The sequence below is a fragment of the Henckelia pumila genome, chromosome 4 (genome assembly GCF_033568475.1).
Source record: "Henckelia pumila isolate YLH828 chromosome 4, ASM3356847v2, whole genome shotgun sequence".
Lineage (NCBI taxonomy): Eukaryota > Viridiplantae > Streptophyta > Magnoliopsida > Lamiales > Gesneriaceae > Henckelia > Henckelia pumila.
In genome coordinates, this window is record NC_133123.1 from 214,147,810 (window position 1) to 214,170,535 (window position 22,726).

The 22,726-nt window shown below is 35.8% G+C and overlaps 1 protein-coding gene across 4 annotated transcripts; it reads left to right on the top strand.

Moving 5' to 3' along the window:
• The first annotated feature begins 2,208 nt into the window (after positions 1-2,208).
• On the top strand, positions 2,209-6,870 carry LOC140860044 (protein FAR1-RELATED SEQUENCE 9-like). 4 transcript variants are annotated; one of them, XR_012143579.1, is made up of 7 exons: positions 2,209-2,424; positions 2,848-5,212; positions 5,310-5,459; positions 5,626-5,685; positions 5,794-6,047; positions 6,132-6,222; positions 6,463-6,870. XR_012143579.1 is itself a non-coding variant. In XM_073262801.1 (5 exons), the coding sequence occupies exons 2-5, from the start codon at positions 2,873-2,875 to the stop codon at positions 5,869-5,871; spliced, it is 2,628 nt and encodes an 875-aa protein (XP_073118902.1). In that variant the 5' UTR covers positions 2,209-2,424; positions 2,848-2,872; the 3' UTR covers positions 5,872-6,456. The 4 variants fall into 4 exon arrangements, 1 of the variants encoding a protein (XP_073118902.1); XR_012143578.1 differs by having other exon boundaries at positions 6,132-6,255; positions 6,463-6,869; XR_012143580.1 differs by lacking the exons at positions 6,132-6,222; positions 6,463-6,870 and having other exon boundaries at positions 5,310-5,398; positions 5,794-5,882.
• The last annotated feature ends 15,856 nt before the right edge of the window (positions 6,871-22,726 follow it).

Below are 22,726 nucleotides of genomic sequence, written 5' to 3' on the forward strand. Positions count from 1 at the left end.
TTAGCAGTGGAGTTTTCCACAGTGGTGTACCAGAATATCTTCGCTATCTCACTCAAGGTAGTCATTTGAAATAAGTTCAAAGACGAGAAGGGACCTCACTCTGATACCACTTGTTGGGGATCAGATTGGGGTGAGTATATGAACTTTCCAAACTGGATGTACTGTAGCATTTGACTTATGAATCTGCTAGAGTGAGTTCAGTTGAGATTGGTCAACTGAACTGATTCTTTTCTCGTATGTCGATATTAATTGAAAAACAAATAGTATGTGCAGAATGATGCCAAGTACTAACAAATTAGAACTACAATCAAATGGGCAAACTGAATTTGTGAGTGAGTGAGTGTGCTCGACTGAAATATGATTAAAACTGGAAGGAAAGAACGCAAGTATTTTTTTATGGATGTTCGGAGATAAATTATCCTACGCACTCCTTCTTCCATCTCGGAAGGATTCACTCTAGAAGACTTTAACTATTACAACACTTTGCAATAGTCCGATCCAAGACTAGGGTTTACCCAACTGCCTATCTCAGAACTCCTAGACTCAATCTCAAGAACTTAGCTCTCGATTGATTCTTGTAACAGTAGTAGTTTTTGACAGTTCGCTAAACTGATCTATTACAAGGTTTACAACTCGATAAGCTCTGCACAAGATGATCCTACACTTGATCAAATATAACGATATGCGCGTGCTTGATCAGTTTAATTCAGTTGAGACTTCTTGAATGAAGATGTAAATTTTCTATGCGAGTTTTGCGACTGCTTCATTTTCTCTTCCGTGTGTCTCACTTATGTCACCTGTGATTGTTACTGATCTTCATCTCCTTTATATAGGAATGTATTGTAACGAATATATTAATTCAAATTATATCCGTACTGCAACATAGTACTATACCAGTATGAAAGTACATTGTTCCTTTGTAGATCCGCGGTGTCAGATAGTGTACGGGAAATTTTATCCGCAAAAGGTAGAGTGATATTGAGGATTAAGTCTTGGTTATGCAGTCTTGGATAGTTCAGTCTTACAACTGTCTAGTCTTGGTAATTCGGTTTGGATTATTGGAACAATTCGACTTGTGGAAGATTGATTCATCTTAGTCCCATTAACTGAATGCAGTTTATTAGAGAAGCTCAGCCTGGTTGTCTTGACCAATTGATGAGTTTAGTTTGGCTCTTGGTCAAAGTCAAGCCAGTTTAGGTAGAACTTCAGTTTGGGTCTGAATCTTATTAAGTACACGTCTTCTGCATGGCTTGTGCACAAATTCAATTTTACTTCGATATTGTTTTGTCAACACTGAAACCAATCATACTCCAACAAATTGCAATGGGAATTCTGCCCTAATTGCTTTTCCAAGTGGTTTTCGTGTCATTTTACCACCAAGACAGACTAGACAGTGCTCACAATTCGACAAATCAACTTTAGAAAGACAATCTAATAGTCCTACTTTTATTAGTCATTCGTGTCTTGCCCAATGTGACCTAATCTAACATGCCATGTATAGGCATCCACATTTGCATTACTAGATGAACAGACATTTAACGAAATACAATGATCAACATAATAGTTAAACATTTGTCAGTCACAATCCAACACAATAAAAACATTCCTAAGATGTCCACAACCATAATACATATTGCCATAGTAAATACGAACAAGAGTACTACTAAAATTCAAACTGAATCCTAATTCTAGAAGAACTACAACAGATACCAGATTTCGTCGAATTTTCGGTGCATAAAGAACACCATGTAAGATAAGAGTTCGGTCACCATGCAACTCAAGTTTACAAGTACCGATGTCTTTGACTTCAACTTTTACATTATTTCCTAAATTATATTATCTTTTAAAAAAATTGAATATATTGATTGCATTGCAAGAGAGAGGTCACAAAATTAATTAAAAAAATATTTATTAAGATCCAAATAAATTCATAACTATGATATACATAGAAATGTGGAACTGCCCAATCAATGATGTTCAACTCATTCCAAACCACTAAAATACAGTACCGTGTTTTAATAATGCGAAAAAAAAAATCTAAAAACCGATGATCGAAAACCACTAAAACACAGTACCGTGTTTTAATAATGTGAAAAATAAAAAAAACAAACTAAAACTCGATGATCGAAGAGATGGACATGAATCAATCTATATTATAAATTAAAACTCATTCATACATTCTGGATTTACTAGTCCAACAAACCCCCTTTCCCTTTTAAGCTCTCAGCGACACGCAAAATGGTAGCCCAAAGAAATGAGAGAGGAGGGTAACGAAGAACACATAAAAAAAAAAAAAAAAAAAGAAACCTTCAGGAGACATTTTTACCCATCGGAACGCAAAATCAAAGCCCCCTTTTCTGCTATCTCCCAAAACCCTTAATTCTTTTTGTTTCAAGTTTTATTCGGGGTAGTGAATCTGCCCAGGTATGACATTTATCCCTTTTGAATCCTTTCTTGTTTCCTTTTTATTTTTATTTTTTTGGATGAGAAATTAGGCCTGGGTGCTGATGGTTCTTATACAATTTGAAGATTCTTTTCTTTTTATCTTCTCAGAAATGTGTGAAAAAATTCGGTCTTAATGATACAATGATAATTTATACTTAATCAATGATTTCGCTATGTATGGCTTCATGATGAAAAAGCTTCACGAGTCACCAAGAATGCCTTGTGAAGCACCAAATTTTTGTGGTTGACGAATTTTTCTTTCTTGTTTGGCGTGTGAGGTACTTATGCTAGATTATGTATCCTGGCGTGGGCATATGCTTTAAGTTTGACGATTTGTACGTCGGTTAAACTTCTCCCTATGGCTAGATACGGGGATGATGAAATATTTTTGTTTATATTCAGTTTAGTTGCATGTGACTGGAAGATCATGGATATAATTGAGGACGAGGCTGTCAGGAACCGTGAGGAACTGATGGATCTTAGAATGTCGAATAGCTTGGACTTGAATCTGGAGCACGACTGTCGCAATTTCAACTCGAACACTAATGGAGTTAGCTCGGCTGGTTACTCTAAAGATAAAGTGCTCAAGCTTGGTATGGAGTTTGTTTCGGATGAGCAAGGGTATGGTTTTTACAGTAGGTATGCTGAATTGGTGGGGTTTATTGTGAGAAAAGATTGGGTCAATCGGAGTAAGGTCCATGGTCGGGTGATGTCCAGAAAGTTTACGTGTTCTAGACAAGGTCACCGTAAGAAAGACAAGCGAGATATTAATGTTAAGAAGCATCGTAAGGAGACACGGACTGGTTGTTTGGCATATATGGTTGTAACTCGTCAACCTAATGGTAAGTATCAGGTTACACAATTTGAAGAGGAGCACAATCATGATGATGTCGACCTTAGTAAAGCTGATAAATTAATGGAATTCCCGTTATGTGAAAATTGGGAGTCCACTGAAGTTCCTGAATCTGACTCAATGAAGAACTTAGAGACTAAGTCTAAGTCAACACTGTCTATTCAATTGTTAGGTATACGCTTATGTGCTCCAGAGAAATTTGATGACCTTCAAAGTGAGACTGAAAACCTTTACTTGAACACTGAGCGGACTAGAGTTATGAAGGAAGGAGATGCAGCACAGTTGTTATATTACTTCCAAAGGCAACATTTTATAAATCCTGCATTCTTTTACTTGGTTCAACTTGATGTTGAGGATAAGATAACCAACATTTTTTGGGCTGATGACAATATGATTATTGACTATGGACTCTTTGGTGATGTTGTTTGCCTAGATACATCATCCATAAGAAACAAGGATTCTCGTCCCTTTGTGCTGTTCGTTGGTCTAAATCATCACCGACAGGTAGTAGTTTTTGGTGCTGCCTTGCTATATGATGACACTGTTGATACGTTCAAATGGCTATTTCAAACTTTTGTTGAGACGATGTCTGGTAAGAAACCAAAATTCATTCTCTCAGATCAAGATGCAACAATTGTGCAAGCTATTCATGCTTTATTACCAGAAACAAACCATTTTATATGTGCCTGGCAAATGTATCTGATTGCTCTTAAGCATCTGCGTCATTTAATAAGTGATCATGATTCATTTGCAACTGACTTTAGAAATTGCATCCTTTCTCACGAGCAAGAGGATGAGTTTATCCAAGCATGGGATTCGATGTTAGAAAAACATGGTCTGCATCAAAATTCATGGTTGAAATGGATGTTTAGAGAAAAAGAAAAATGGGCTGCAACATATGGTAGAAATACTTTCTTCATCGAAAGCAATGCCAAACATCTAGTTGAGCAGATGTCTGATAAATTCAGGAGTTACTTGAGCCCTGACCTTGACGTGCTTCAGTTTTTAAAGCACTTTGAGAGCATGGTTAATGAACTAAAGTACAGTGAAATAGAAGCAGCTTTTCAAACACAAAGACAGGCTCCGGTTTTGATGGCTAATGCTGTTTTGCTGAAGCATCCCAGTGATATTTATACTCCAAAAGCATTTGAAGTATTTCAGAGGGAATATGAGAAGTGTTTAAACATAATCATTAACAAAAGTGGTGAGCAAGATTCGAAATTCGATTACAAAGTTAGAACGTATGGGAAGTCTAAAGACTTTTCGGTTGTGTATAATTCTCTTGATGGCACAGTTTCTTGCAACTGTCTGAAGTTTGAGCATGTGGGGTTTCTGTGTAGTCATGCTCTGAAAGTGCTTGATCATCACAATATAAAGGTTGTTCCTTCTTGTTACATCTTAAAGAGATGGACAAATGATGCGAGGATGTTACCTGTTAGAGAAGATTATAGTTATTCAGAAGAGGATAACAGAAAGATGATTGCTACCCGCTATAAGGATCTATGTCGCAATATAATTAAAATATCTGCTAGAGCTGCTGAATCTGACCCGGCATTTGAATTTGCTGCTAGACAACTTGATGAAGTGATGCAAGGGGTTGAAAGAATTTTCAATTTCAAATCATTTGAGAATATTAGAGGCACTTTTGCTTCTGAAAATGCTCCAGCTGTTGTTGGTTTAGATAGAAATGATTTTGGGCATCAGGTTGCTAATGTATTGCAAGAAACGGTTGAAACAGAAAGTATGGTTCCTGACACAGATCAACTGAATCATTATGATGAACAAGTACCTAGTGCCAGTGGAGGGCTCGATGTTCGCTCATCTCCGTCGCGTGCTGTTTTATCTGTTGCAAGTGCCCCTTCAGCATATATTTCATCTCCCATTCCAGCACCTACGCTGAGTTCAATTACACAGGTTATATAAATCAAATGTTCAAATATTCTTATTTGAATACTTTCTACAATTAATTTATCATTTTTCTATTTTGACCTTGTATATTGTTTCTTTGAAGGGTTTGTACTCTATCGAAGCAAATCATGGGGTTCAGAGAATGTATCAAACATCAAATTTAGCAATCAGCCATCAACCTAATCCTAACATGTATGAACCACAGGCTTTTTACTCTAACCAACATTCTCCCACCCATTCTCATATCCTACAGGTAAGCTCACCTCATAGAATTATCGCTAGGTTCTGTATAATTTATGTCAACACTTCAATTTTCTGTATGATCCATATTAATACTTTGATTGTCTTGTCTTGCCTTGCTCATGTTCAGTTTTTCACACTTTAATTGGCCTTTGTCGCTCATGTTCATTTTCGTGCAGGAGTCCCTGATTTGTAACCAATTCCAAGACTCCATGTCAAATGGCACTCAACTCAAACAGGTACTACACAATTTGCAGAACTCTTAAACGGGTTGGTACCTTTGTGTCCCGCAGACGGCAGATCTTTAACCACAAAATTGACCGTGCTCCACTGATTATGCCCTGTAGGTGGTGGATGATGGTCAACTCACGCATTCATCTTCTTTCATGCATTATAGTCGCAGATACCGAGCTGCTGATGTATAAAAGGTGTGCTGAGAGGACTGACTTTGTACTTCCTAATGAGTCCTTGTATTTGCGAGTGGGAACAACAAATGTAGTTGATTTGTACATGCACTACAAAATTATTGAGCCAGATGTTTAAGATTGAGAGAGTTTTTCTAGTGTGGAAACAGCTTTGCCATGGATGCTGACACAGGAAGGTCGTTCCTCTCCTCATCCATTTGTATTATAATATTCGTTCCTGTTCTTTAGTATTCAGCTTTTAATTTTCCTTATTTTTGTAGGTGTGATTAGCAGTTTGCATATAGAGGTGGATTTTGCCCAATATCCATCGTTAAGGGAGATCTACTTGTCTCTATCCATAATGTACATGAGGTACATAGTTCTGAGGCAGCACAATATCTTCAGGTTTCACTAGAAACGATGTCTCTATATTTGCACTTTGTCACATGTTTTTCCTATGTTACTCCTATGTTACTGTGCTGTATTCTTGACAATGTATTTATTGTAAATGTAGTCGTTAATAAGTGTTTCTCAAGTCTCTTCAAGTTCTTTCAATTCTCTATATAAAATTTTGTTTTTCTCCTTTGAACGTCTGCTCTTGGCCATTTGCAGAAGTTGCTAATGCATAGTTTAAGAGCAACTTCTCCACATCCCCCACTTTTTCCCTTCCACTGGGAGTGGGTGGTGAAAGGCATGAAACCAACCAAGCTACACCTTCAGCATGGCTATTGAATGAAGATGCACAATCTCTCAGTTGGACCCAACCTGGATTAGATTCAAGTAAATAAGGTGACCGTAAAGTCCTATTTAGATCATAGCGATTAAAAACGCACGAGGCATGCGCCTATGTTTAAGATAAAGCTAAGTCGATTTTGCTTTTATATCAAGAATATTCGTTTATTGTTCTTCAATAATTTGTTTAGTAAATATCTCATTACATATCATGAAGTTTCCACTAATATTTAGAATTCAGCACATCATTTTACGGTGTGCTAGTGTCTAGCCCCTATGACCCTTATGACCCTTTTTGCATCTTATGTTTCTGATAACTATGATTTACTTATTTAGATGTTTGCGATGTATCCTATGATAGAATACGGGATAAGGCGTTCATCCATTCAAATCTGCAACATTTCACAATATTCAGTAAATGTAAGAGGATAGAATATGAAGCATAACCCAAGATAATGTGTGTGTGTGTGTGTATATATTGGTGAGATTGTTGTTGCAGAAGATGGGTATCTTAATAGAAGAAGGAATATTTGGTTTGTTCTAAAGTGTGGGGATAGAAAAGAAAATGTTTGTTAATGATAAAGGTTACTTTCTTTGCCTTATTTTTGATTTTGATATCATTATGGGGACCAAAGGGTTGCAGTGGTGAGGGACAGTTTGGCCGACAGTTGGTGTAACATTGATGGGAATAATGAATCATGTGATTATTGATTATCTTATTCTTGCATGGGGATGTGTAGGAGGACCCTCTGATTTTGTTTAAGTCAAAATAATTTAATTTGATTCATTTAAATGGAATTCTTTCTATTACTTCAATAGGTTTTATTTATTTATTTACAATAATCAACTGCAAGGGCGTGCTTATAAATTGTAAAGAAACAATACCACATACTGAGGAAGATGACAACCATAAGATTAAAACAAGTGTACACTTCAAGAGCTTTTAATATTACTTGAATACGCTAATATTCAGTTTCAGATGCATTTTACTTGTGTTTCTTGTGATTGTTTTTTGAAAAAATTGCATATATCACGCATATGAAATCATGGGCTTGTTAATAACTTCCTTTTAGTCACGGTGCTCTCTACACATTTTTCCTGGTAAAATCTGTCAAATTGTGCAACGAGCCTCTTCTGTGAAGTTTCAGTGACATTCTTAGTGGGTATCAAATAGTGTTCCGATTATGTCGGTCCAAATAGTGTTCTTCCATCTCTTCTTTTCAAGCAGCCTCTTCCATGTTGACTTCCAATCCCTTTTATTGGTCGGTAATATATACACGATGTATTTATTATATAGATTGTGCATTAATTCTGGTGGTTTGCGTTCGGTTTTCCAGTGATTCATTTGGAAAATATTTTATAATAAGAAATAGCAAAATTTTTATTATCTGGATATAGAAATTGCATACTTGATTCTCTCTCACTTTCAAAAAAAGGATAATATGCTTAGGGATCCCTACCACATTAAACGAGGCCAAAATATCCAGTGTCCCCACACGCAATGGTCACCATGTTCACGAGTGTGATCACGCAAGCAAGCGTACAAAATAAAAAACAATACTTCAATGCCTAAATTTCAAAACCTTTAGATTTTAAATAGAAATTGGACCGACATAATCAGAGCATAAAAAATTTTCTTTGTTTTGGTTAATAAAAATAATATTGCTTATAGCCAAATTTAGTAATTTAATTATTCCCTTTTAAATTTATTATTTTTAAAAGTTCTACAACATAAAATGTGCTGGTTTATTATATGATATATGTATGTAAGCACAATTAATTTGTATTAGTTTATACATAATATAAAATAAGTACATTATTTAATATTATACTTTAGAATTTATTTTTATAATTAATTGACCATAATATGTGACATTTACTAAGATGCCTAAAAAACAAAATATCTTATATCGTACATTAATTATTTGAGATGTAAACAATTACATATGATATAAATTTGAAATAGGAAAAATATATTTTAGTATGTTCACTTGTCCAATTTTCTGTTTTGATCCACTAAGTTTCAAGCTCTGATTTTAACATAATAACCGTTAATATTTGACTATTTTAATTCAATATTAACATCGATTTTTAATTTTTTAATTTTTTTTGAAAATGTAAATTTATTCATTTCCAATAGAATCATACGTCAAAGAGGCCTCTAGAAATGGAGGAACCTCATTTCAAATCATAGAGCTTACATATTGATAAGAACCGCCTAGCTAGCTAGCTCATGTGCCGGGGTGTTAGCTTGACATTTGACAAAGCTCATAATAACCGCTAATATTTGACTATTTTAATTCAATTTATGACGTAACATCAAAACATATTTATTTACTACATGAATTTATAATAGGTGGATCATGTTTCACATCTAATATAGTGTACTTATATTAAATGTTTTAAAAAGATATGAAATGTGACGAAACATCGAGATCAAGTTCACACAAGTTTAAATTTGGTTAATACGAGTTTAAACATGAAAAAGTTTTAAATTTTTATTAAAAGTTTAATTATCTCATACTAATATATAGGCTAAGTAATACATATATAATAAATTTAAGAGTAATGCATAATTTCTCAAATATTTTAAAAGCACAAAAATCTAAAAATTATAATTTTTAGTATTGTCTATAGCTAGACAACATAATTTTTATAAAAAATATTTCCTAGAAAAAAAAATTTTGAGAAAGGTTTTGAGAGAGATATGACCGGATGTAAAAACACAAAAAGCTCAAAATTATAATTTTTGGTATTGTCTATAGCTAAGCCACATAAAAACAAATTTAAATTTGACCTTGTGACGTCCCGTATTTTTAAACATTTACATGAACTATAATGCGAAAAAGTGAGGAAAAATTTTTCAAATTTGAAAGTCGGGCATGCATCGCTTTTGCAAGTTCAACGACTCGTGGTTGGAAATAAAATCTAAGAAATAACATTAAAAAATCTAATGACTCTAATGTGCATAAAATATTTAAAAAAAGAATACAATCCTACAGTCGACCATCGGTTCCTATACAGGCATGCCAAAAACTACTACTTACAAATAAAACTTGAACCGACAATTAAAGTCTTTAGGAAAACAGAGAAAACATGAGTTTCGCTAAAATAAACTTAGTGCGAAAAATACACTTTAAAACATTCGTGAAATCATGCATAAACTATCATAAATAAATAAACAACATAAAAAATTAAAACTTAAACTCATTAAAAATCTCTTGTCACGAGAACAACGTTGAAAATACTAAATCTAAACATTTCTTAAAACTGACTCTTAACGGTCGCATCAAATAATGTAATAACGTAAGAACAATAAACATATGCAAAACTGATTGTTTTAAAATGTCAGAGCTTCGAAAACTGTCATGCCATGTAATGTCTTCGCCTCTTGGACTCTTCAGTATTTCCACCAAACTTTTAATAACTTTATATCTCAAAGCTAACTTCATTCAGCAAGAACATGCGTAAAAAGAGTCTTGTTTAAACTTGAGACAAGAAAAATCATAGTACATCATGCTTAATGCAAACACATAACATGAACGTAGAATAACATAATCATAACATAAAAATTTTCGTTTGGGAGTTACAGAGATATGTGTATTTATGGCAACCATCATAAGAGTACATCAAAGGTTCCCGTGATCACGCTCATTGTAAAACAAGCATATGGCTTTCGCCCTTAAATTTTCATTCTTTGGATAGCCGCTCCGAAGCTCATCCCGAAGTGCATACCCCGTGTAACCATCCCGTGAGCCATAGTTGGATAGCCACTCCGGAGCTCATCCCGAAGTGTATACCCTGTGTAATCATAACAAAACGCATACTGTTGGAGAACAGTGATCAGATCAATCAGGATTGATACCCGGTGCAGCGGAAGTTTAAAATTTTTATATGGAACGATTCCATAATGGGTATCAAAACTATACGATTAAATTGTGCGTGTAAAAATTAAATAACAATTAAATTTTTACCTCCAATCTCGAATCGAGATTATGGACACCAACAGATTACTCTGCTCTTGTTGTATATCCCAGGAACTGATGGACGAACAATTCTTCAATCAGGTCCACGAACGGAAATTTAATCCCTCTGATAGATTGCACTAGAAAATCTATCAGAAGTTTCTACGAAGAGAATTAACGAATTTGATCCGTTAAACCAGACTGCAAATTCAAAATTCACAGGCTGGAATTTTCAGAGCAGAGAGGGGAGAAAGGGGGCGGCCACCTTTTTAAAAACACAGCTAGGGTTTTTCAAAAATTGTGAGCCTCTGTTGTTTAATTTCTGTACTGCAATAACTTATTTATAATATGGGCTGCTAACAGCTAAGGGCCCATTAGTCATAAGTTCAAGCCTGACAAGCAAAGCCCGCATGTTCAAAAATTAATATAAAATTCATCGTGACTCAGATTGATAAACCAATTTCACCAATGTTCACAGAAACCATTTTTGCATCTTTTAGAGTCAAGATAAATTTTCTGAATCCGAATTCAGTGATTTTCAAAAATGCCCATCCCTATGTCATTTTAGAAAATCTTACTCCCTCTACTCTTAAATAAGAAGTCCCACTTCTTTGTTCATTAAATTTAACTCTTTAAATTTAACTATCTCAACGGGGATTAAAAATCCATTACTCTGTGTGACCCTCAATGGTTCAGGGATACAGCTAGCCGTGGGCTCACAACTCCTTGTTACTCGGAACAACAATTTCCGACTTGCCCATCGAATCATGGTAAGAGCGCCTAGCAACATCGCCCCATGATTCCCTAGGTATCACTGATAGTGCCTGCAAGAACCAATAGATTTTGGTTAGCGTACAGTACGGTCCCTTCATCCATATATCCCGATCGAATCAACAACCATTGGTAAATCGAGAGTCGTTCGAGATTCGATAACTATGCAATGCATCTTGAAGATCAAATAGTGACATCGCATGTGCTACTAAGAAACCATTTCTTAAAACACATCATGTACTCTGGCCAGAGATTCGTCACACTAATATCTCCTCAGATTGCATAGGATATCCACACTATCAAGTATGTGGTGAATCCTTGACAACAAAGCATCGAATCCTATATGTGTTGTAACTGTACCCAATCCCGACACCTGATGACCCCAATAGAGTCGGTAAACGAGTCAAAGTACAGTACTAGCATATAGAGTCTCAATGATGTTTCAAGTAGTAAGGACTAATGGTGTACAACCAAAACCGCGGATTTTATCCACTCGATAAGTGATAACCACTTGGAAAGTACGGATAGGGTAGTTCGATCATTCATCGTATGAATATCCATTTGCATGCTTTGAACATCTCTATGTTCCATACCAATGAAACGTGGTACTCGGCATCGCAAATGCTAGTCTCAATCTCGAGCGATCCTTATCCTCATTTACGGACGGCTCAATCGACTAGGAACTGTTTAGAATATACAGTGACTATAAGATGTGTTTCATGATAGTCATCCCCATGCACTACCACATCTTACATACACTATAGTATATTCAAGGTCTTTATCAAAACAACAATAGTATATCACAATATAACAATATGAAGAAAGATAAAGTCATTGCCATTATAAAAGTGTAAATTATATTAAACAAAAGATTGTTTATACAAAGAGTCATCAAAGCCCTTAGCCACAAGTTGGCTCACCGGGCACCCACTCTTTCAATCTCCCACTTGCCCTAAAGCCAACTAGTCATACTACGTAGACCCATTGCTTCGCGATGTTTGTCAAATAATGGTCCTGGCAAGGGCTTAGTAAGTGGATCAGCGATATTGTCTGCAGAGGCCACTCTCTCGACAGTGATGTCTTCTCTTTCCACGATCTCCCGGATGATGTGGTATTTCCTCAGTACGTGTTTGGATCTTTGATGAGACCTTGGTTCCTTTGCCTGAGCAACGGCACCCGTGTTGTCATAGTACACCGGGACTGGACCAACAACTTCCGGAATAACGCCCAACTCTTGGACGAAATTCCTCATCCAAACGGCCTCTTTAGCAGCAGCTGATGCCGCAATGTATTCTGCCTCAGTGGTGGAATCCGCTGTGGTATCCTGCTTGGAACTCTTCCAAGAGACAGCACCGCCATTGAGCATGAACAAAAATCCAGAGGTTGACTTCGAGTCATCCATGTCACTTTGGAAGCTAGAGTCGGTATAGCCTTCCAATTTCAGTTCTCTTCCTCCATATACCATGAACATATTCTTAGTCCTTCGTAAGTACTTAAGAATGTCCTTCACGGCTTTCCAATGCATTTGACCGGGATTAGCTTGATATCTGCTCGTGACACTCAGAGCAAATGCTACATCCGGTCTGGTAGATATCATCCCATACATGATACTACCTATGGCTGACGCATATGGTACATGTGTCATTTTCTCTATCTCTTCATCAGTCTTGGGACACATAGACTTGGATAGAGAAACTCCATGACACATAGGTAGATGTCCTCTCTTGGACCCATCCATTGAAAACCGTTTCAATATGGTGTCGATGTAGGTTGATTGAGTGAGTCCTATCATTCTCTTAGATCTATCTCTATAGATCTGTATCCCTAGAATATAGGATGCCTCACCCAAATCCTTCATCGAGAATCTACCTGATAACCATATCTTTGTTGACTGCAACATCCCTACATCCTTCCCAATGAGTAGGATGTCATCAACATAAAGTACTAAGAATGTCACAGCATCCTTAACTACTTTCTTGTACACGCATGGTTCCTCCGGGTTCTTGATGAAACCAAAATCCTTTATTGTTTCATCAAATTTTTGGTTCCAACTTCTTGATGCTTGTTTGAGACCATAGATCGATCTCTGAAGCTTGCATATCTTATGCTCGCTTCCCATGGATGTGTATCCCTCAGGCTGCGTCATATAGATCTCTTCCTTAATGTTTCCATTAAGAAATGCAGTCTTTACATCCATTTGCCATATCTCATAGTCATACCAAGCAGCTATGGCAATAAGGATTCTTATGGACTTGAACATTGCAACTGGTGAAAAGGTTTCATCATAGTCAACTCCTTGTCTTTGAGTATAACCTTTCGCCACCAATCGTGCCTTGTAGGTCAATACCCTACCATCAGGCCCAAGCTTTCTCTTGTAGATCCATTTACACCCTATTGGAACAATTCCATCGAGAGGATCTACTAAAGACCAAACTTGGTTTGTATGCATCGAATTTATTTCCGACTGCATAGCTTCAAGCCATAAATTTGAATCCGCATCAGAAATTTCTTCCTTGAAGTTTCTTGGATCACATCCAACATCGGGTTCATCTTGATCCCCTTCAAGAAGAAGACCATATCGAATAGGAGGTCTAGAAGTCCTCTCGGATATTCTAGGTATAGGCGTGTCCATCATTGGTTCCTGAGGTGTAGGATCATTATTTTGTATTTCGGGTTCTTCTCGAATTTCTTCGAGTTCCATCATCTCGCCTTTCTTATCCAATAAGAACTCCTTCTCCAAGAAGGTGACATTCCTTGAAACAAACACCTTTGTTTCAGCAGTATGATAGAAATAATATCCGATTGAATTCTTCGGATAACCTACAAAATAACATAAGGTGGATCGACTATCCAACTTATCTCCCACTGTCTGCTTCACGTAAGCACGACATCACCAAATCCTCAAGTACGAATAATTAGGAGCTTTGCCATTCCATAACTCGTATGGTGTTTTGTCCACTGCTTTGGTGTGGACGTTGTTCAACAACAACACCGCCGTTTCAAGCGCGTAGCCCCAAAACGAAGGTGGAAGCTCAGTGAAGCTCATCATGGATCGAACCATGTCCAACAAAGTTCGATTACGACGCTCCGATACACCATTCAGCTGTGGTATCATAGGAGGAGTCCACTGAGACAGAATCCCATTCTCTTTCAGATAGTCCAAAAACTCGGTACTTAAGTATTCTCCACCTCGATCCGATCGAAGTGTTTTAATACTTTTACCTAGCTTGTTTTCTACTTCAGCCTTGAATTCTTTGAACTTTTCAAATGCTTCAGACTTATATTTCATTAAATATAAATACCCATACCTTGAATAATCATCAGTAAAGGTAATGAAGTAGGTGTGGACAAATTGAGTACCAATTCTAAATGGACCACAAACATCTGTATGGATCAAATCCAACAGATTTTGACTATGCTCAGGTTTTCCCTTAAAAGGAGATTTAGTCATTTTTCCTTTCAGGCAGGACTCACAAGTAGGTAGAGAGTTAATATCAGACATATCAAACATGCCCTCTCCCACTAGCTTGTTCATCCTCCTTGAGGAAATATGACCTAGCCTAGCATGCCAAAGGTTTGCCGGGTTTTGACTATCGATTTTCTTTTTGTTTGTTGTTACCGGTTTATCAACATAATTTATTGGAACTTCTTTTAATTTTAAGTTATATAGATCGTTTTCAAGTTGTCCATTTCCAATCAAACATTCATTCTTGTAAATATTGCAAATCTCATTCACAAAATTGCAAGAATAACCATCTCTATCAAGCATAGAAACAGAAATAATGTTTTTAATCAAATCTGGAACAAATAAAACATCTCTCAAAAGTAACTTAAAATCGTTCTGCAAAATTAAATAAACGTCTCCCACAGCTTTAGCTTCAACTCTAGAACCATTTCCGAGCCTCACCTGGGTCTCACCCATTCTAAGCCTGCGACTTCTTGTCATCACCTGCAAATCATTGCAAATGTGAGATCCACATCCGGTATCCAATACCCAAGAAGTAGTATTAAGTGAAACATTTATTTCAATATAGAACATACCCTTCGCAGTTCGCAACTGCTCTAGATATTCCTTGCAGTTACGTTTCCAATGACCGGGTTTCTTGCAGTAATGGCAAACATCCTTGGACTTTTCCATGTTTGAAGCCTTTGTCTTGTTCTTCTTCTCGGGTCCGTTTTTCTTGGGTGGGGCAGAACGTTTCTTACCCTTAGTACTTGGCCCCTTCTTAGCAGAGGAAGAGGAGCCCACCAAGAGAACCGGTTTATCCTTCTTTAAAGTGGCTTCATATGTTACAAGCATATTGACCATCTCTTCAAGGGAGGCTTCTATCTTGTTCATATTGAAATTCACCACAAATCCGTCAAACGAAGAAGGAAGAGAGAGAAGTAATAAGTCCACGTTGAGTTCATGCTCCAACACCAAATCAAGCGTTACCAACTTCTGTATGAGCCAAATCACTCGTACCCCATGATCACGGACCGAAGTCCCTTCACGCATGCGACACATCATTAGCTCTTTTACAGTAGCGAACCTTTCAGCTCTCGATTGAGCCCCAAAAAGTTCCTTGAGTTGTACGTGAATGTCAGCAGCATTCACGGTGTCCTCAAATCGCCTCTGGGGTTCATCAGACATCGAGGCTTGCATATAGCATTTGGCCTTGATATCATGGTCCCACCATTTATCAAGTTTGGCCAACTCTTCCGGACTTATGTCAGCTGGTGCTTCCTTCGGAGGAGATTTTTCTAACACGTAGAGCATCTTCTCCGAGGTTAAGACAATCTTCAACTTACGGAACCATTCCGTATAGTTTGCGCCAGTCAGTTTATTTTGTTCTAGAATAGAGAATAGTGGATTGCGCGAATTCATCTTTATGAAATACTGAAAAGAATTAGACAATTATCAGTGATTGTTTAATTAATTTACTAAGACATAAAATAGGCGAAATTTATTTTATGAATCTCACTCCCACTATTTTAACGATTTCACTACCCTCTAGTGAAAACGGGAAATTATTTTCCTTAGTGGGAACATGGAGTCCAATTGACAAACTATGGTCCCGAATAATATCAGCCAACCATAATTTTCAAAATGTAGAGCCCAATTGCTTCCAAAGCAACCTCCACGTTTTTACCTCATGTCCAATAAGGGCCCAATAATATGACGTCGTTTATTGTGACATGTCAAGATGACCCATCAATATTAAGTTGTGATGGACGGTCGCCATGTGGATCCCCCAATAATATGAGCCGATCCCATGGGAGTTCCACCCAACTTACAACATTTGTCGATCCAATGTACAGCTTTTCGACGAACGGGCCCCCCCAATAATATGAGCCGAACCGTATCCGCGGGTAGCATCTCATACATTGATCGTTGATAGAAGGTAGAAACATTTAAACAATATTTAAATTTCCTTTATTTATCTTGATATCAATTTTAAATCATATTTAAAATGAGGGATTTTAATTTTGAAAATTTGTCTCATCATTTTAAAATTTGTATGCTTGCGGGATTCATACAATTTAGTCTAAAACATGCATACAACGATAATATCATATATTATATAGGATGATCGATTCCATTTCTAATCGACCCGTGGTTGCCAATCACGAGTCTAAGTCCAATCCTAGGTAATATGCAGGTATGCAATGCAATCCTATTACATTGAGCTTCCAATTTACATTTCTTTAGTCTTTATTGCCTGCTGGGCCCACCTCCGTCTTCAAATCTTCATCTCCCACTAAGTCTAATGTATTTACAATAAATAACTATGACAAGTAGGGGATACATTTTAAGGGGTGGGAACGGGCCATAAACCAGGCCCACTTTTATTACATATGAAAATTCATATTGGGCCATAAACCAGACCCATTAATAAATCCAACAACAATAAAAACAAATGTAAATTCCTAACATACACCTACAAAATTGGTCATGGCAATCGATCATCCTTATCCAATAATATTTAATTCAAAATTAATTTATTGGATAACATGCAATGGCAATTTAAATTAAAAGGATAAAATCATATTCCATATATAAAATCTTATTTTACATACAAAATCATATTTTATCTTTTTATCAAATAAAATCATATTTTACATATAAAATCCAATTTTATACATAAAATCATATTTTACTCAATATCTCCATAAGATCATATCTTATCATCAATTGTACCAAAAATAATTAATTTCATAAAATCTGATTTAACGGATAAAATCTATAAATTTTCCAAAAATTCAAATTTATCCAAAAATCAATTTTAAAATTTTCGGACTCGAACAATTCGATCCGACGCCTCGTGGACCAATCAAAACAATTTTCGATCGGACCAAAAATAGAATTTTAACATATTAAAATTTTAATTTAAAATAAAAAAAAAATTAATTTTTCCAGGGCCGCCCGGGACTCTCCCGGGCTGCCCGCGCCCCAAAGGGGCTTGGGCCGGGCAGCGATCCAATCGCTGCCCGTGTTTTGCCCGGAAATTTTTTTTTTTTTTTTTTAAAAATTTATTTTGTTTCAAAAACCGAGGCTTAAAAATTTTTTTTGTACAATCGATTAATTTAATCGCTTGATCTGAGCAACCTGGCTCTGATACCACTGTTGGAGAACGGTGATCAGATCAATCAGGATTGATACCCGGTGCAGCGGAAGTTTAAAAATTTTATATGGAACGATTCCATAATGGGTATCAAAACTTTACGATTAAATTGTGCGTGTAAAAATTAAATAACAATTAAATTTTTACCTCCAATCTCGAATCGAGATTATGGACACCAACCGATTACTCTGCTCTTGTTGTATATCCCAGGAACTGATGGACGAACAATTCTTCAATCAGGTCCACGAACGGAAATTTAATCCCTCTGATAGATTGCACTAGAAAATCTATCAGAAGTTTCTACGAAGAGAATTAACGAATTTGATCCGTTAAACCAGACTGCAAATTCAAAATTCACAGGCTGGAATTTTCAGAGCAGAGAGGGGAGAAAGGGGGCGGCCACCTTTTTAAAAACACAGCTAGGGTTTTTCAAAAATTGTGAGCCTCTGTTGTTTAATTTCTGTACTGCAATAACTTATTTATAATATGGACTGCTAACAGCTAAGGGCCCATTAGTCATAAGTTCAAGCCTGACAAGCAAAGCCCGCATGTTCAAAAATTAATATAAAATTCATCGTGACTCAGATTGATAAACCAATTTTACCAATGTTCACAGAAACCATTTCTGCATCTTTTAGAGTCAAGATAAATTTTCTGAATCCGAATTCAGTGATTTTCAAAAATGCCCATCCCTATGTCATTTTAGAAAATCTTACTCCCTCTACTCTTAAATAAGAAGCCCCACTTCTTTGTTCATTAAATTTAACTCTTTAAATTTAACTATCTCAACGGGGATTAAAAATCCATTACTCTGTGTGACCCTCAATGGTTCAGGGATACAGCTAGCCGTGGGCTCACAACTCCTTGTTACTCGGAACAACAATTTCCGACTTGCCCATCGAATCATGGTAAGAGCGCCTAGCAACATCGCCCCATGATTCCCTAGGTATCACTGATAGTGCCTGCAAGAACCAATAGATTTTGGTTAGCGTACAGTACGGTCCCTTCATCCATATATCCCGATCGAATCAACAACCATTGGTAAATCGAGAGTCGTTCGAGATTCGATAACTATGCAATGCATCTTGAAGATCAAATAGTGACATCGCATGTGCTACTAAGAAACCATTTCTTAAAACACATCATGTACTCTGGCCAGAGATTCGTCACACTAATATCTCCTCAGATTGCATAGGATATCCACACTATCAAGTATGTGGTGAATCCTTGACAACAAAGCATCGACTCCTATATGTGTTGTAACTGTACCCAATCCCGACACCTGATGACCCCAATAGAGTCGGTAAACGAGTCAAAGTACAGTACTAGCATATAGAGTCTCAATGATGTTTCAAGTAGTAAGGACTAATGGTGTACAACCAAAACCGCGGATTTTATCCACTCGATAAGTGATAACCACTTGGAAAGTCCGGATAGGGTAGTTCGATCATTCATCGTATGAATATCCATTTGCATGCTTTGAACATCTCTATGTTCCATACCAATGAAACGTGGTACTCGGCATCGCAAATGCTAGTCTCAATCTCGAGCGATCCTTATCCTTATTTACGGACGGCTCAATCGACTAGGAACTATTTAGAATATACAGTGACTATAAGATGTGTTTCATGATAGTCATCCCCATGCACTACCACATCTTACATACACTATAGTATAGTCAAGGTCTTTATCAAAACAACAATAGTATATCACAATATAACAATATGAAGAAAGATAAAGTCATTGCCATTAAAAAAGTGTAAATTATATTAAACAAAAGATTGTTTATACAAAGAGTCATCAAAGCCCTTAGCCACAAGTTGGCTCACCGGGCACCCACTCTTTCACATACAACATCAAAATATTTTTCATGCATCATAACATTCATCGTATCATATCATATCATATCATCGTCATTTTTTTCATCGCAACATTGTCGTAACATTTTCTTCATAATATTTCTTAAACTTCATAAACATTCATGAAATATACTTAAAAACATCTTAAAATCATCACGAACCTTGAACATAACTTCAAAATTATCATGTCACTACGAACTTGAAATAACTTGATACATGAGGCTAACATGTTATGCTCATAAAAATCCTTTCATGATTGAAAATCATGTGTGCTAATTAAATAAAATGAGAACATCATCTTTACATTCATAAAATTTTTTTCTTTCATAATGAACATAATTTTCTTGAGAACATACTAGCATATAAAGCATTACATAACTAAACAGATCAACGTGAGTCGTTCTTTCCGTTTTTGACATTAAAAATTGAAACTCTTTGCATAGGACATCTTAAAAAATGCTTAAAACACCTTAAAATTTCATAAACATGAATTTGGAACTTAAAAACATGCCTAAAAATATTTGGGGCAGAACGTTTCTCGCTCGAGCGGAAGAAACTTCCCGCTCAAGCGCAGCCCATGGTTCGGAACAATCTTTTTCACGCGCAAGAGCACGTATTGTTCTGTCTCAAACATTATTTTGCCTCCGGAATTAGGAAACATGGTAAACATGAAAGTTGTAGCTCTATGTTTTGGATTTCATTTTCCGTTGACCACACTCTATTTGAACATTGCAATAAAAAGTTATGATCATTCTACCAAAATGTATCTGTGCAGAAAATTACAGTGCACCCGACACTTTTCGGGGTGATTTTGGCCATTATTTCAAAAGAATTTGGACAAAAAATTAAAATCTGAAAATTGTAGTTATATGAATTAGATTTCTAATAAAATTGTTCTCATATCAATTGGATTAGTACATCAGTCTTGATCCTCAAAATTGTAACTGATGTCGCTAACCCGGTGTAACCCAACACATGTAAAATCTTTAAAGCTTTGGATCAAAAACACCACAACCTCCAAAGTTTCAAAATAAAAAAATGTACATCATAGTCACACCAAAAATCTGAGATTTAAATATCTTTAAACATTTTCTCATCAAAATATTTCTCATAAACATCAAGAACGATTCACGTTTCATAGTTCTACATCATGCTTATAAAAAACTCAAAGAATCAATGCAATATACATAACTTACACATCAACATACATCTTTTAATATCAAAATACTTATATTCTCGATTGCTGGTTTCAAAAGCATTTAAAACTTGGCTGATCGTCGTAGGTTGGAGATAACCAAAACCTTGGTAGCGATCCTAACCTTGCACGAACGAGATCGGAGCGTCTTTATTCTTCCTTGGTGTAGGGTTTGAAAGAGAGAAATGGAAGAGGGAGATGGAGAGGCAGCTGCTAGGGTGGGGAGAGAAGAAATTTTGAGGAATAATAGTTACACACTCAATTAATTTGTACCTAATGGGCTTTGAAGTCGGCCCATTAGTTGCAAACAGACTTTTTAAAATTTCCTATCCTAAATATTAAATTAACATTGCACCCACTCTAAACTTAAAATAAACATAAAATATTTTCTTAATCTCGTTCGAAGGCTAGTCTCGTTTCTCAGTTCAGAATTAATCCCAACCTGAAAACATCAAAATCTAACTTGCAACAATTAAACATCAGGAAATTTACTTAACATTAAATAATTTAACACAACATTTAAAATTATATTTTAATACCCCAAAAACTCAACTTTGAAATATAAAAATTTCACGCAGAATAAATAGCATGAGAAACCTTTTAAACACAATCTTTTAAATCATTAAAATATCACCTAAAGGTATTTTAATTAAAAATAACCTTTAAATCATAAATAAAATAAAATAAAATCATTTAAGTTTCATTTAAAATCCTATTAATACACGTGACTGGATTTATGGATTTTTCGGGCGTTACAATCTACCCTCCTTAAAAAGAATTTCGTCCTCAAAATTTGACTGATCAAACTCTAATAACGGAGTCTCTAAAAAATCTAACTACTAAATCCATGTGTACACATCTAGTTCCCAAATTTCAGTATCCCAAAATTCATGCTTCTTCTGCGCACTCTGATAAAATAAAATATTTTATCCTTCTCACATGCCTTCTTTATCTCAATCAAACCTACATTTATAAACTTTCGTTGCTAAACACCTCGTAAAGAGAATTATTACAACTTACTTATGTCCCACTGTAAACCAAATTTGACATTTTTATGCAATTCTTAGTACTGTAATGAAAGTACAACCACATGCTTACATCAGCTTATACATAAAACCCAAAGATTAACTCTAATGTTCATCTTCCCAAACACAACAATCGCATTATAGCACAATTTGACTGATTACATATGCTTATACACTCCATTTTTCTATCCTCAAACATTCGTGAGCCAAATCCCAAAGTTGTCATTTAAACATTGCACTTAAAATATCAACTCCGAAAATAAACTTACATTAGCAAAACTTAACGATGCAAACTCAAAAATAACATCACATATCAACTATGTTACTTGTCAAAACTAAATCCACAATCATTCTTCCTAAAGTTCAGAGCAACAAAACCAGAAACAATCTTTATCAACGTACAATTCCTATACAACCAAGGCATTCAAGAGAACAATCAACCATCCTACTACATTCCATATAATGTAAGTGCATTCTCCAAAAAGAAAAATAATCCTAGTCATAATGCCCATAGGTAAAATCTCATCAAACAATTCCATGCTAACACGGAACCTTTGAACAAAATTAATAGAATCCAAAGCAGATTGACCTAAATCTCAAAATAAACACCTAGTTTCAGTAAAGTAGAACCTTTTTATCAATCCAAATAGGTATTTATTACAATCTCAATCAATAATTTTGAACAATAAATCTTTCTTTCCCAAAGATACTCTTAAATAGTTCA